Source organism: Benincasa hispida, chromosome 5 (genome assembly GCF_009727055.1).
Source record: "Benincasa hispida cultivar B227 chromosome 5, ASM972705v1, whole genome shotgun sequence".
In the NCBI taxonomy this organism is placed as follows: domain Eukaryota; kingdom Viridiplantae; phylum Streptophyta; class Magnoliopsida; order Cucurbitales; family Cucurbitaceae; genus Benincasa; species Benincasa hispida.
This window is the reverse complement of record NC_052353.1, coordinates 25,071,689-25,088,163: the sequence shown is the minus strand read 5'-3', so window position 1 is coordinate 25,088,163 and position 16,475 is coordinate 25,071,689. Positions and strand designations below refer to the sequence as shown.

At 35.2% G+C, this 16,475-nt stretch overlaps 1 protein-coding gene across 2 annotated transcripts; it reads left to right on the top strand.

Moving 5' to 3' along the window:
- Positions 1-1,618: 1,618 nt before the first annotated feature.
- Positions 1,619-15,598, top strand: LOC120078571 (mitochondrial proton/calcium exchanger protein-like). Of its 2 annotated transcripts, XM_039032848.1 has the most exons (15): positions 1,626-1,793; positions 3,090-3,744; positions 3,850-4,162; positions 7,278-7,424; positions 7,503-7,591; positions 7,706-7,798; positions 8,001-8,127; positions 8,468-8,532; positions 8,630-8,804; positions 9,106-9,300; positions 9,416-9,463; positions 12,818-12,964; positions 13,077-13,159; positions 13,684-13,799; positions 15,057-15,598. In XM_039032848.1, exons 2-15 carry the CDS (start codon positions 3,155-3,157, stop codon positions 15,125-15,127), a joined length of 2,259 nt encoding a protein of 752 aa, XP_038888776.1. In that variant the 5' UTR covers positions 1,626-1,793; positions 3,090-3,154; the 3' UTR covers positions 15,128-15,598. The 2 variants fall into 2 exon arrangements, with proteins under 2 accessions (XP_038888777.1, XP_038888776.1); XM_039032849.1 differs by lacking the exons at positions 13,684-13,799; positions 15,057-15,598 and having other exon boundaries at positions 1,619-1,793; positions 12,822-12,964; positions 13,077-13,135.
- Positions 15,599-16,475: the final 877 nt, after the last annotated feature.

Here is a 16,475-nt window from a genome sequence, read left to right as displayed (position 1 = left end):
TGTAGGGCGAAGAGGAATTGAGAGTTAGATAACACATTTCCACTAGTTTTCGCCTCTTAAATAAACTAAAGCTTTACAATCCTTTCTTTTATGATTTTGCTAGAAAAAGAGTTTTCTTTTCAAAATAAGTTTCAACTCTTTGTTAATAAATTTTAACTTTCAACTCTTTGTTAATAAATTTTAACTTTCTAAATGCTTACTTGTATCACTACTTCTTTGACGATAGAGAATCAATTGATTGTATAGGTTAAATGAGCATATAAACAAAATTTTAAATGACAAGATGAATAAACAAATTAAATGATTCATAATTTTGCTTGAATATATGTTTCTAGTTTTACTTGCTCGAGACGACCAAGAGCCAAGTTGGAGGTATTTTGATAACTCTTGAAAAGAGCTTAGTTTTAGTGCATAAATCCCTTAATTCTATACCACCCATGTGCTTAAAATGATGAATGTACAGGTTAATTCTGTTCCTGGGAGTTTTGCAATGTTTAGAAGAAGTTTGGAGCTAAAAGGAGCAAAAACAAGCCAAGAGTCACCCATTTTGAAAGAAGTCAAAATATTTACCAAAATACCACTAGAAGCAGCATCACAACCCTTTGATTAGCATCAGGCAACGTTGAAAGACAGAAGCATGCTTAAATTGGCCATACAGGGTAGCGTCGCAATGCCACCAAAGAGCATCACAACACTACGAATATTGACGAAAAAAATTGAAAATCTGCGCACGTGCGCCTTCGCAAGTGAGGGTTGCAATGCTCATACCACCGTCCCAATGCTGCGCCATCTGTATAAAAGGAAAATTTCCAGATTTATGGTCTCTATTATTAGTCTCTTACAAAATTTATATCATTTCTCGTTTTAGTTTTACTTTGTTTCTAAAAATCCAACAAACCATCCCCCCACATTTTGGAATTCAAGAGTCAAGTTTGCTAGTTAGAAGAGGTTACTTGAGGATCGATCTCGTGCTTCCACTATTACTGCGTGTTAGTATTGGTAGTTGTGCGTGTTTTAAAATTTTTATTTGTTTTGGGTTAAGCTTGAAACTAATGACATCATTTTTGTCTCGATCGTGATCGTCTATGCTGATGTCAGCAGTCGTATTTGCTGATGTAAGTGATTGCCTATGCTGATGTCATGTCAACACACTTTTTCTATGCAAATGATTGTTTTGTTTTTGTCATATATTTGTTGATACAACTCTATTTTAACTAAATGACTACTTATTTTTATACGATTTTTTTACGTTCTTTCCAACCATGCTTAAAATGTAAGCAAGATGTTAAAACATCTTTAGTTTTAAATGACTTTAAATTTTCGTTTTGTTGTCGTCGAAGGTAAGAGCAAAAGAGATGTAGTTAATACAAGGAAAAATATTTAATATTGAAGATAAAAGTGGTATATCACATCCAAAAAGGAAGTTTTTAGAAAGAGGTCACGGAACGTTTTTGCTTTTTGAGTCATTTTATACAATTTTCCCTCAAACTCGTCCGTTCCACATGAAATCCATACCAGAGCGACATTCAAATACAAGTCCTTCCTGATCCAACGGTTACAATTTGCGGAGAAAATTCATCAGAACTTCAATACAGTGTACCACGCTGCACACGAACATAACAAAAACACTAGACTTCAGCGATTCGGCTCCATAAGCCGTAGCTGTAACAACTATTCTTCAACCTCTCTAAAACCCCATTTCCTTCCTCCGGCAACTCTTCTCTTCCATTGCTCTCTCCCCCTTCCATTCCCTTTACTTTCTCCCTTGCAGGCGCTTTCTGTTGCTACCTCCGGTAGTCTCCATTTACTTTCTCTTGCGCTCTCTTTTTCCCCTTTTGTTTATGCCAAGTTGTATGCTCTCTGTAATTTGAGCTCTGATTGGTGTTAGTCGTTTCTTTATTGCATGTGGAATCCGTGTTCCTTGTTTGATTGAATTTCCACGCGCAATTTCTTTGCCTGAGGATTTATGTTTGTTACATATAGTGCATGGGAAAGCTTGTACTGATTTGAAGACCGCTCAATGCCCTGAGCGCCTATTGCTATGTGATCTTGTCGATTTTATTGGTGGTGTTGATTATGATTTACTTTTTCTTCTAAGTTTATTGGATTGGATGTTTTTTGCTTTGTTGTCGTCTATTTCGTCGCTCAATTGTCTTGTTTGCTCTTTTGATTGTTGTTGTTTTCAATCCTTATTTGCATTCATTTTTTAAAACTGGCATTTTTTCTCCTTGTATGTGTAGTTTTTGTTGAATTTCAGTTCAAGGAAATGGATTGCGAGCGGTTATGGATTTTGTAGACCATTTTTCATATCCAAAATGTTCTAAGTTTTTTATTTTCCTAAAGGGTTTTAAAAATTTCATTTTCCTTGTATTTGATCTTTCGGAGAGCCTTTTCCTCCAGCTGATTCTCCGAAATCTCTTCTCTCTCCTTCTCTCTCTCTCTCTCCCTCTCTCCCTCTCTTTATTATTATTATTATTATTATTATTTTTAAATTTGTGAAAGTAAAGTGATCTTATAAGTTATAGCTCTAGTTCTCTGAAAAATGTCCTCGATTGTAACTACAGAGTAGACTTGTTAAGTTTGATATCTTCTTCTTATATGGAATTACAAAATTATGTTCAACAAAAATCAATTATTGAACTTGATGGTGAAAACGCGAACTGATGAATCTAGGTTCAACATGAATGCCCTCTTGTTTTGATGTATTATGCTATGCAATGGATCCAAGGCATAAACATAAGAAAACTAAGGAGGCAATTTGTGAAAATTAAACTTTGAAACTTGATCTCTAAAATAGGTTGTAGTTAGAGGGGGGCAAACATGATATTTCGTATTTTTAGAGGGTGAAAATTCATAAATTAGCTCCTTCATCATTTTTGATCAAGTAGTTGATAATTTGTGTAGATATAATTTTGGAACTGCGGTATTCAATTTGTGATTTTACTTTGCTAAAGGAATAAGAATAACACTCGTGCTGCTTGCAGTGGAGTGGAACTACTCTGATGGAAACTATCATCTGAGAAAGTTTATAATGGTTCTTCTTTTTAGTTTATGGTAAACTAATTGAAAGTTCTGGATTTCTTTTGTAGCTGACTCTTAGCCTGCTCAAGAAACGTTCATGCATATATGCTCATAAAGGTAGTATAGTTTGATAATGGCTTTCAATGCAATTTTAAGACGGAAGAGGTTTATTTCTCATTATGAGAACTCGTACATACGCACAATTCAAAGTTTACAGTTGACTGGGGATGCTAGTCAGAATGCTGGCTCACGTGGTTCTGTTTCCAAAAATGATGATCCCTCTGCTATTTCTAATTATGGTATAGAAAATAGAACTGGACCTCTTGCCAAGAAAGGTGAATTGCTTAATTTTACAGGAGTTCAGAAGTTTAGGCAAATATGCTATAGCATTCCAGTACCAGATCATGGAGGTTTCAATGTTTATACTCCTGGCAGAATTGGATTGATATCACAATCCATCCGCAATGCTTCCACTTCTGCGGCTAAACAACCTGATTTGAGCAGTGATGAAGAGGATAACAATGAATTGGTTGCTAAAAAGAGGAAGGAAGCATCTCCAGAGGAATGTGATCAAGCTGTGGAAGGTCTAAGCACCGCCAAAGCCAAAGCAAAGGCTAGACGATTGCAAGAGTCTAAAAGCATAGTTACCAACAGTTTGCAAAAACTATGGGCAATCATCATCGGGATAGGTCCAGCTGTAAGGGCCATTGCTTCAATGAGCAGGTTAACTTTGTTCTTTGTGATTTAATGTAAAAATGGTATTTAAGAGGAAAGATTTAAATATGATTTAAGAACATTGATTTTTTTTTTTTTTTTTCCCCAATTCAGAGAGGACTGGGCAAAGAAGCTCGTTCACTGGAAAGAAGAATTTGTGTCAACCTTACAACATTACTGGTTGGGTTTCAAACTTTTGTGGGCTGATGTGAGGATTAGTTCAAGATTGCTTCTAAAACTTGCTGGTGGGAAGAATCTCTCAAGGCGAGAGAGACAACAGCTCACCCGGACCACAGCTGATATCTTTCGACTGGTTCCTTTTGCCGTTTTTATCATAGTTCCATTCATGGAATTTCTGCTGCCAGTCTTTCTTAAATTATTTCCCAACATGTTACCATCAACTTTTCAAGACAAGATGAAAGAACAGGTAACCCTTTTATGCATGCTGTTTGTATGGCATTTTCTCTATTGTCTGAATTTGATCAACAGTTGGGAATTTATAAAATAGAATGGATAGGACTATTGAGCTTTTATTTATCTTACCAATATGTTTAGATATTCTTCATAGACCTTTGTTATAACCTATAAGATGGATGTTTGTTTGCTTGTTTATTTGTTTGTTTGTTTTTTTTTTCCTTTCTTCCTTTTTTCCCCTTTTTCTGTGGATTACTGGCCAACTTCTTGTTGTTTGGTTTCTTACGAGGGGTCCTTCCCTTTAAGGTTTGAGAATATGTGGCTTAATCATTCCTTGTTTAAGGACTCTCTTCTTTGATGGTGGTTTAGAATGAACCGTGGGGGAGGGATGGGATTGCAATTTTATGAGAAAACTCAGCACTGCTTAGGCATGGCTTTAGAGATTGTAATAGGACCCCAATTCAGAAAGCTTTATTGAATTCAGGAAATAACCCTCAGGCTGGTACAATATATGAACTAAAAGAAGAACAGACAAAGACTCTTTGCCTCTCACTATAGAGAGAAGACTCCTTACACAAAATAACCATACGGCATACAGACCACCTACCTACCCTTCCCTCAGATATATTCCCTCCCTTACTCAACTAAATGTGGTCCCCCAACAAACTCTAAACACCGGAAGCAATACTTCCACAAACACGTGCTTTTTCCTTATTGCCCTTCCTACTATATGTCAATATAATTGGTGGTCCCAAATCCACCTTGTCCTCAAGGTGAAAATCGGGAAATTGTTGCTTAAAATCATCAAATATCTCCCAAGTGGCTTCATGACTCGGCAACCCTTTCCATCCCACCAAAACTTCCCAAGCCTTTGTTGTTGGATTCTTTCGGTATCCAAAAATTTCAGCAGGTTCCATAAGCTACTCATGCATCTTAGAAAAATGAGGAAGCAGTGGCTGAACCTCATGATGCTGTCCCAAAGCTCCCTTCAACTGAGGAACATGGAACACCGGGTGAATTGTAACCGAAGGAGGTAACTCCAATTTATAAGCTACTGGCCCAATTCTATCCACCACTCTATAAGGCCCAAAAAACTTGGGTGATAACTTCTCATTTCGCCTCTCCTCAACGAAGACTGTCTATACGGTTGAATTTTTAGAAACATCAAATCACCCACCTGAAACTCCGCAAGGATGCCTCTTTTGATCAGCATATTTCTTCATTTTGTCTTGTGCCACACGCAAATGCTCTTTTAGCACATGCAAGGCCACATCACGCTCCCTCAGTTGCTGGTCTAAAGAGGAATTTGTAGTCAACAAAAAGGTGGTGGCATGTGGTCATACACAACCTGAAATGGGGTCACTCCAATTGAAATTTGGTAAGTAGTATTGTACCAATACTCTGCCCAATGTAACCATGAAATCCATTCTTTTGGTGTTTCTCCACAAAAACATCGCAAATAAGCTTCCACACTTCGATTCACAACCTTCATCTGACAATCCAAATGAGGATGATACGCTGAACTTCTATTGAGCTGAATCCCTGCTAAGTGGAAAAGTTCATGCCAAAAAATGGCTCACAAACAACTTGTCTCGATCCGATACTATCAAAGTAGGATATCCATGTAACTTAACCATCTCCTTGACAAACACATATGCTACAGACTTGGCAGTGAAAGGATGTTTCAAAGCAATAAAATGACCATATTTGCTCAGCCTATCCCAACTACCAAGATCACATCATATCCCCCTGCCTTAGGTGACCCCTCAATAAAATCCATTGAAATATCACTCCAAATAACATCAGAAACCTCCAATGGCATTAATAACCCCGCTGGTGACAAAGCTAATGATTTATTCCTTTGGCAAACTACACATTCTTCTCCATACTTCTTTACACCACCTTTCATTCCTTCCCAGTATAATTCACCCGTCAATCTCTTATATGTTCTCAAATAACCAGAGTATCCTCCAAAAACTGAATCGTGGTAAGTATGCAAAACAGTAGGAATTAAAGTAGAATTTTTGGATAATACCATTCTGCCTTTATACTTCAAAATCCCCTGCTGCGAAGAAAATTTGGGAACACTAACAGCATCCACTTGCAATTTAGCTATTATTTCCTGCAGCTTGGTATCATTCTCCACCTCAGATTTAATAACTTGCACATCCAGCAATATGGGAGCTGATAAATGAGCTAGCACTATAGGTGGAACACGAGATAAAGCATCAGTTGCTTTGTTTTCAAGTCCTGGTTGATAAACTGCCTCAAAATTGTATCCCAACAATTTTGCTATCCATTTCTGATGTTGGGGTTGTATAACCCTCTGCTCTAAAAGGAACTTCAAAGACTCTCTTCCTCTCACTCGCTACAGAGAGAATACTCCTTACACAAAATAACCATACAGACCACCTACCTACCCTTCCCTCGCATATATTCCCTCCCTTACTCCTTAACTAATTGTGGTCCCCCAACAAACCCTAAACACTGGAAGCAATACTTTCACAAACACGTTCTTTTCCCTTATTGCCCTTCCTACTATATGTCAATATAAATGGTGGTCTAACAGATTGTCATTTGCATATTTTAGGTGATCCGTGTCCCAAGAGGAATGAGTGACTCATTTGGGGGGAGAAAGTTCTTGTCCCAATACGAAGTATGAGGAGAAAATATGTAAGTAGGTCAGTTAGAGCCTGAAATGTAGAGGTAAGTGAGTTGAGGAGGGTGATTGCAATCTAGCTTTCTTTCATAGAATTACCAATTCTTGAATATCGAGGATCTCTAGTCTAGACTATAACTACTAAAGGAAGGGGGGAGGGGGAGAGAGAGAGAGAGAGTAGCTTTCTTTCATAGAATTACCAATTCTTGAATATCGAGGATCTCTAGTCTAGACTAGATTAAATATGAACTGATTTATTTTTTCTTGTCCTTCTTTGTGCCTCTTCAAACTTCCAAGTGCTCATTTTCTAATAATTCTGACTGGGGAGGTAAAGAGATCTTTACTTTCCTAGTTGATACATAAATTCTGGGTCTGTCTTATTTAATTTCACCTGCTTAAAATTAATATGGTGTCCTGTTCTTCTCATTCCCTTCAACACCAATTTTCTTCTTAATTTCTCAACATGCAGGAAGCATTGAAAAGGAAGCTTAATGCAAGAATAGAGTATGCTAAGTTCCTTCAAGACACAGCCAAGGAAATGGCGAAAGAAGTTCAGAACTCAAGAAGTGGAGAAATTAAGAAGACAGCTGAAGATCTTGATGAGTTTTTAACCAGGGTAATTAATTAACAGGCTACTTTTCCTTATTCCCCTTTTCTCAGCATTTTTTGCTACCCCTACTACTTGTGCTTGCAGTTGAGGACTGGTGCTCGTGTTTCTAATGAGGAAATTTTAGGATTTGCGAAGCTGTTCAATGATGAGCTCACATTAGATAATATCAGCAGGTTGTAGCTATGTATAAATTCTCTTGTATGTTAGTTTTAGTTCATTTTAGTTTCATATAGAATTAGTAAGAATAACTTCTCTTTTTGATGTGCAATCTATCCTCCTGTTTTCAGGCCTCGGTTAGTAAATATGTGCAAGTACATGGGCATCAGCCCGTTTGGAACCGATGCATATTTACGATATATGCTCCGTAAAAGATTGCGATGGTATGTTTTTTTCTCGTAATTTGCAGTTTCACAATACACTTGCTCCCTTTCCCCCCTAAAAATATGCAAGATCCAAGAGGTTCAGTACATAATTGGATAGAATAGAATTAATCTTAACGATGGAGTTAAAAACTGTTACAGGGTTGATGAATCATTATTTAGAAATTGTGTTAATTTGGGGGGTGGATTTGTTTTTCTACAGGATAAAGGAAGATGATAAGTTAATACAAGCAGAAGGTGTGGAGACCCTTTCTGAATCTGAGCTTCGTGAAGATTGTCGGGAGAGAGGCATGCTTGGATTACTCTCAGTAGAAGAAATGCGCCAACAGGTTCCTTGGTCTTGACCATTTTGCATAGCAGTTGCTTTTGGTAACTTATTATAAAATGATGGATAAGATTTCATTGATGGCATTTGTTTTTGTAACTTACTTTTCTTTTACATGATCTTTTCTTCCCTTTCCTGGAAGCAGTTGAAACTTGAAAATGGAACATTTGTATGATAGGTTGTAACACCTGTGATTCTCTTAATACACATGTCAATGAGTAGGGATAGACCATAAGGCTAATATCTTGATTTTTTAAAAGCTTCTACTCTTTTATCTTATAAATTGATACAAGAAGTTCCAGACTAGAGTCTGGCGTTCTTATTTGTTGTCAATTCACTTGCAGCTTTGTGATTGGTTGGATCTGTCACTTAACCATTCTGTTCCATCTTCACTGTTGATCCTTTCAAGGTGATTTTAAGTTGGTTGAGTTGTCTCTTCTCTTCAAACTTTCAGCCCAACTGCTTGCTGACATAAGTATGAATTTCTTTTTTTATACCTTTCCCAGAGCGTTCACAGTATCTGGAAAGTTGAAACCAGAGGAAGCTGTCCTGGCTACATTGTCTTCCCTGCCAGATGAGGTTGTGGACACCGTTGGTTTTACTGCTCTGCCATCTGAAGATTCCATATCAGAAAGGAGGAGAAAGTTAGAATTCCTTGAGATGCAGGAAGAAATGATCAAGGTTGGTTTTTTTTTTAAATTATTTTTTTTAAAGAAAAAGAAAAAAAAGAAAAAAGGAATTGGTTTCCACTTCTGTATTACGAAATATTTGAATCCTCCTAGAATATATTATATCGTCTTGATCCATAATTGTTTTTTTCGTTTTAGCATGTATTATGAATCTTGAGCGTTGCAGAAGAGTTTCTTTGTGAGCTTAGGCAATGCTTTCTAGCTTCTATGGTTTTTTAGCTTATATTTGGATCAAGATAAAGAGTACATTTAGTTTATAGGTTGAAGTCTCAGCAAATGGTTTGTGCATGTAGGAGGAGGAAGAGAAAGAAGAAGAGGAACAAGCTAAATTGAAGGAATCAAAATCCAGCCAAGAAGATATAGCTTTGAAGGAGATAGTCAACCCCATGGCAAGAGAAGCTATAGAACAAGCTAGAGCAAAAGCTTCAGAAAAACAAGAGCACCTCTGTGAAGTCAGTCGTGCATTGGCTGTTTTAGCTTCTGCCTCTGTAAGAAATGAAAACTAAGATCTTGGTCTAATACTTATCTCACTTCTGTTCTGAAAAAAATTTCAAGTGATAGGCCCTGTCTTTGGTCTCATTTCTGTTGCTTATGTACATGCAGTCCGTCAGTAGGGAGCGTGAAGAATTCCTGCAGCTTGTGAATAAGGAGGTATACATCAGTTGCATAACATATGAATGTCTATGGTTGCCTGGTTATTATATAGTTTAGTGAATATTTTAATTAGCCCTCTATGTGTAGAGCAATGGACAGTGGTTTCGGTGCTAAGAGATACAAAGCCGTACACTGCTTGTTCTTTCTTTCCGGTTTCCTTACATTCTTTTGTTTATTTTTTATTTTCATATATTTACTTCCCATTCTTTCATAATTTTTCCTGTGATAGAAAGAATGATGACATTTTTATTTGTTTTTTTGGGTCTCAAAATATTGTGTTTGTTAACTTTGCTTGCTTCTGTTACAGACCTTCCAGACATCTTCGAGAGATATATATTTTTTTACCCTAAGTAGAAACATTTGATGTTTAATATATAACTTCATCTTCAATATATCAAATGGAGGAATGTTGAGAAATCATTTTTGTGAGCATCTTAAGAGGTTGTTTAAGGCGCTGAATTGAGATAGAATGTCTGGAATTCATGTCTGTGGAGTTTATATATCTGTAGAGTTCATATGTCTGTGTTTGGGGTGCAAAGTTATTTGGCCTAAGTTCATGTCTGTGTTTGGGATACAAAGTTGAGTTCATATGTTTGGGATATCTGGTGCAGTTTTTTGAACTCTAAATAATATACTTTTACTATTTTTGTTTTATAACTTTTTTATTTAGTAATTTTACCCATCTTTGTTTGAATAAAATATTGATTGCAATTTTTTTTCTTTTAATTGTTAAAACTTTTTTTTTCTTTCTTTCTTTTTTGAGCAATGAACAACAATTAATTCATTACATTTCTTGTAGAAATATGGTTAACTAAAATGAGAAACCAAAGAGAAATCAAAACTTTTGATTCTTAATTTTTCTCCATGAATTTCATTTTCATCTTCTTCTTTTTCTTCCTGTTGTTGCTCTATAATTTTACTATGTAATGAATTTTTTTTAATTAGATCTTTCTCATCATCTTAGTAACCAATGAAATGTCACTACATTTCTTCAATAATTTCATTTTCAATTCCTCTAAATTTCGAGGATCATCGGAGAACAAATCTCTATTTTTCACTAATTCTTGCTAGAAAATATTTCAGGAAAATTTTTTCATTTTATGTTTTTTTTTATATGTTACATACTTTTCAACTATATACTTACTTTTCGCCTAAATATTTTTAACACTCATTTGATATATGAATTTAATTGAATAAAAATATTTTTTTACAATTTTTTACGTATAAATATTGCACTTAATGTAGACAAAATAATATTTTTTTTTATATAATCAACAATTCTACAACATATTTTAACATCATCAGTCTTATAATAGTCGGAGGTGGTTGTCGAAGTTGATTATCAAAGATGCTTTCACTGGAGTTTGTAGTTGAGGTGGTTGTCAGAGTCTTAAGTTGGTCGCATGAAGATGGTATTGGAGTTGGTTGTCGAAGTTCGTCGTTGGAGATGGTTTTGCAATCTCGGTGTTGGTCGGGCGAAGGTGGTCGTCGAAGTTGATCATCGAAAATATTTTTGCCGTCAGAAGGGGCTGTCGGAGCCCGAATGTTAATCACATGAAGGTAGTATGAGAGTTGGTTGTCAGAGTTTGTCGTCGGAGGTGGTTGTCGAAGCCCCGAGAGGGTTGTTGAAGTTGCTCATTCAAAGGTGGTCATTTAAGATGTTTTTCATTGGAGTTTATAGTCGGAGGTGGTTGTCGGAGACTGAAATTGGTCATCGGAGTTGGTTAGAGTCGAGTCAACGGAGGTGGTTGTCGGAGTTGGCCGTGCGAAGGTTGTCAAAGCTTGGAGTTTGTCGTCGGAACTGTCATCGAAGGTGGTTGTTGGAGCCCGGAGTTGGTTGCCAAAGTTTTCATCGGAGGTAGTTGTCGGAGTCCGGAGTTAGTTCTCAGAATGTGACAGTGGGCGATGGGTGAAGCCATTGAAAACATTGGAAGAAGGGAGAGTTGGGGTGAGTTGATAAAATATACCAACTCAACTCCACCAACATTTAAAGTTGGTGGGCCAAACAATAAGTTGGTATATTATACCAACTCAACTCAACTCAACTTATGTCGGTGAGCCAAACACCCCATACTGAATGATATTAATTAGATTATTATTTTATTAAAGGTTACAAACTATATTGGAAGCCTTTTGTATGTTAAAATAGTTAGGCTAATGGTCAGATAGCCAAATTTTGTAAATAATTTAGTTAATTTTCTACGTTAGTAGCATATTGAAAAATAAATTCGAAATTACTTTACTATTATTTATTAACATTTTCTTTAATTATAAATATGGTTCTAAATGATAAAAGAAATCTAAAAGAATTATTTTCTATTATTATTAGATTAAACAGAAAATTAAACTACAATACTTGATTACTATACATTTTTATTTAAAAAATATTATACATTTTTAATTGAGACATGACTAGAAGTAATCTTCTTGTATTATTCAAATGCTAATTATTATTTCTACGTCCATGAATTCAAGTTAGACCAAAAGGATCTCAACATTAGTGTTACTCTTTTCTCTATTTGATTATTTGACATCATTTGATATCCTATATTCTTTCTTTAAATTTATGTAATTCTTTAGTAACATGACTACCTGAGGTTATCTGTTACATATCCAAGCTACCTAACCTGCAGAAAATGAACCAAAACACAAGAAAACACAAGATATCTCGAGTAGAACATGGTTATATTGATAGTTTTTCAATATACAGAGTTTCTTATGCAGCGGCAGAAAGATTAGGGATGAAACCAAAAAGGAACAAGTAATCCCCAATCCTTTTCCTCCAGAGAGAGAGCTGGTTCTCTCTACTCTACGACTCACTACTACTCACTCAAAAGCTACCCAACAAGGTCCCCTCCTTCCTGAACAAATACTCTCAGCTAATGGACCACGCTCAAATCCCTTGCCCTTCTCCCAAATTGGCCCACTCTAACCGTTTTCCTCATTCTTCTCGTTATTCCCATTTTACTTCTCGAATGTCTTGATAAAGGAGGACTTACACTATCACATGACACTTTCTCCCTTTCTCTCTCTTCGCCTTTTCTCTCGTTGGTGAAAATGATGTCTAAACATGGGGGTCCCATGGATTTCAACAGTTGTCGTAAGATTAAGTTGACGAATCTAGGTGTTTCTTGATTAAGTTAGGGAAATAAAATTTTCGTCATTATATATTAGAATGTAATGGGAGTAAATTTTCTTGGTTTGAGCAAGCAGTTGTGATGGACCAGAGTAATTTACTTATTTATTTATTATTGGCCAAAGAAAAGTACCTTATTTTCTTTTATATTACTTTCTGTATTGAATTGATATTCTTCTGGTAGTAACTATCATATTATATCATGACATATCTAGATAGAACTCTATAATAGCATGGTGGGAAAAGAAGGCACAGATGGTGAAAAGGAGGTTATGGAGGCATATAGAGCTGCTCGAGAAGAAAGTGATCAATCTACTGAAGCGTCAGAAGGAGATGAGATTTCATCAGCACTTGTTGAAAGAGTGAGACTTCCCACAGAACTTATAAATTTCATAAATTTTTTGAACTTTTTGTATCACATGATATGTAGAATGCTTTTGACTTGATGTATTCAAATTCTTGGTCATCTTCCAGGTTGATGCTATGCTTCAAAAACTAGAAAAGGAAATTGATGATGTGGATGCCAAAATTGGCGATCGTTGGCAATTACTAGACAGGTACTTGTTTCATTCTATTTTCTATCATTCAAGTTCCAGGTTCTTTTTGTACCTTACACATGCAACTACTTCTTGATGTGATCAGGACTTATGATGATCTGAACTATGCTCTTAATGTTCCCTTCATTCTTTGTCCCCATTGAAAATCCCTTTATACTAGCTTGATCGTTGAATTCTTTTTGAGTGGTCTTATTGGTCTGTTCTTTGGATCTCTCCAAGGATTTAGCATTTCCCCCTTTGCTGTTGTACTTAATTAGTGAAAATTGTTATTTTTCCCAGATGGCAGCTGACGGGGAAAATTTTAACAAAAAAGCCTCTAATTGTAACATTTTCCCGTGACCTCAATCACAGCTTTTCATGTGAATAATCCTCAAAACATTTCTTAATTAGCATGAATTTGTCTCATTTTTCAATTTCATTGCTTTGTTCATTTTAGTGATGAAGCAAACTAAGCTTGTTAGTGCATTATTCGGAGGTCCTCTGTTGCATATTTCACTTTCAACTCTGTTTGTATTTTCTTGTAGGGATTTTGATGGTAAAGTAACTCCTGAAGAGGTTGCTGCTGCTGCTATGTACTTAAAAGATACATTAGGAAAGGAAGGCATCCAAGAGTTAATCAGCAGTCTTTCCAAAGATAAAGGTATATTTTTTGTTGTTTTCTACAAGTTCTCTGGTTTATTATTGGTATTTTGCATTTTTTCCCAGAACAGTGTATATCTTACTCTCTTTTCCTTATTTATGTTATTTTTCTTAATATTATCATTATTTTTGTTTTTTCTGTCTTAAATCTCCTAAGTAGCGTTATTCAGATTAGAATTAAAAAGATCATGAGAATCCGTGAAACTATGATTTTTTTTTTTTTTTTTTTAAAAAAACTTTCTTGTGTTTCAAGCCATCACTTGCTCCCTGTCAGTTTCTTTTTTGCTAGGTAATTGGTAATTGGGTCCCTTTGCTCTTAGGTAATTGGAAATGAGTAGTATCAGACGATTCAAGAGTGTGAATCGCATGAATCGGATCATCCGATTTAATAATCAGTAAAAACTTAGGGAAAAAAAGAGCCTACAACCTTTCTTAGGGTTTAATGTTACCGGGCGTTAGAGGAAGACTCTGTGGAGCAGTTGGCAACTAGCATGGACAAAAATCGCACACCAATATATTCCTATTCTTTTAACTACACAACTAATATTTAATTATATTAAATTCAAAATAGCAAATATCATTAAATGCAATAATTTCCCTTCACGCTTCACCCATGTAACTTTTCAATTTTTTCGATCCTGACTATTTGTAGTCGTTTTTGATGACTTTTTTTAATTCTTTTTTTCAAATGTAACCCTTCATGAACATGTAGTATTTTAGATTTCAATCACCTTTTGAAGTTATTTAATATGTTGTTATTTGTTTTACTATAATTATTTTTATTTAGATTTTAATTTTATCTATCAAATTGAAACTTACGATACACGATAAGATACGATACACTAAAATGTCATTTAGATACGTAGTTCGTTTCATAATTTAACAACCTTGCTCTATACAACTTTTCCTCAATGCTTAACTAATTCTACTTTGACATCTCATACTTGCTCGTTGCGGATTAACAAGACAAGTTTCAGTTGGACACAATTCAAGAAAGTTAAAATAAAGTACTGTTGTCAATTGTCATAAAATCGAAAATTTCATTTTGATCACATCAAATATATGATAGCAAAAAATCTACATTTGTAAGAAAACTGAGCTTCTAATAGGGTGTTGAATATTATGAACAACTGAAAGCAACCTACAAATCTAAATAATCACGTCTGATTGTTCTTTTCCTAGAATGCATAATAGAGCTGCTGCATATGAAGTTGCAATATTCTATAAACTTAACTTCCTATTAATTTCATTGCAACAGATGGTAAAATTCTGGTAGAAGACATTGTGAGATTGGGCAGTCAAGCAGAAGATGCTAACTCTGAACATTGAAAATATCAACAATTATACAAGGTAAAAGATTCACATTTTTTTGATATAGCAGCTTTCTGAACTCTCGTATGGGTAGACTAGTTTAAACCAAAATCCGAGCCATTTCTCTTTTCGGGAAACAGTTAAATCTTCAAACTTGAAGCCGAACATAGGAAATACTTTTAGGAATCGTTCCTGTGGTCATGTAATCAATCTATTGGTTAGCTTCATAAATACGTGCAAACTAAATGATAGGAAAAATTTTACATTGTATTGGGGAACTCAAAATTTAGAAACTATAAGATGTAATATTGTAGTAATTAATGCCTTATCCATGTTTTGGAGTTGGTGAATAGAAATATTAGCAGAAAAGTTGGTCCCAAGAAGTCCGTAAATGGTGGCTGCTGTCTTCTTCAGTTTTGTTTCATATACATGGACAGGTTTCTACTTATTTTATTTATTATTATTTTTTGCTAAAATTAGAAAGTAAAATTTCAATCTCTCCTTACCGGATTCCTCCTCCCCTTTCATTGTCTCTCTCACCCAGCAAATGGATTTGATTTTGTCCATGGCTTTTTATTGGTGCAAAATTACGCACCCCTTTACTCATTTTAATTGGAAAATCCTTTGTAAATTACCTATAGGTGTGAGGTTTCTTCCTGTTCCATTTATGGATGTTTCTTATATTAAAAAAATGACACCATTAGCATCTACCCCACGTCCTTATATATTTATTAACAACCTACTCTCTACTGCTGAAGTTTATTTTTGTAATTTAGGGTTTGTTTGATAACGTTTCATCTTTTCTATTTTTGTTTCTCATTTTCAAAGAATCTATCGTGTTTGATAACTATTTTCGTTTCTTGTTTCAACATTTTAAGAAACATTTTTTTAGAAAATGGGATAAATTGAGAAACTACAAGTTTCTCTCTGTTCAGTTTTTATAGACTTACCAACCAATTACCATTTTAATAAATCCATAATCAACAAATTAGAATTGAAATTATAGACTTAACAAGAACTCGTAGTAACACAATCTAGACACAAGTTCAACAAACAATGTCTACAAACTGTAGACTAGAAGAGGAATGAAATGTGACCATCATTCCCCTAAATTGAAACAAAGGAAAGTCATACTTTCGGGTTTGTAAGTTGTCATGAAATCATTAAGGTTGTTATTCGGGATTTGATCTTCCGCCACAACTTCCATCTACTTGGTTGTATTTTGTCTAATCTCAAGGCTTTTCGAGCTTTTCTTTCAAATTCGATATGTTTTCAAATGGCACGCAAATCATAAGGAGTTATCTTTAGAGTCCAACCACTCCATGGTTGATTTTATAAGACCCATTTTGTAATTATGGTCCTCCTT

What these genes read in the sequence shown, in the direction of transcription:
- LOC120078571 (XM_039032848.1), top strand. Translation starts at nt 3,155, where the DNA reads ATGGCTTTCAATGCAATTTTAAGACGGAAGAGGTTTATTTCTCATTAT. An exon ending in AAGACAAGATGAAAGAACAG is followed by an intron (nt 4,163 to 7,277) that starts GTAACCCTTTTA and finishes CTCAACATGCAG; the next exon opens with GAAGCATTGAAAAGGAAGCT. An exon ending in CAGTCTTTCCAAAGATAAAG is followed by an intron (nt 13,800 to 15,056) that starts GTATATTTTTTG and finishes TCATTGCAACAG; the next exon opens with ATGGTAAAATTCTGGTAGAA.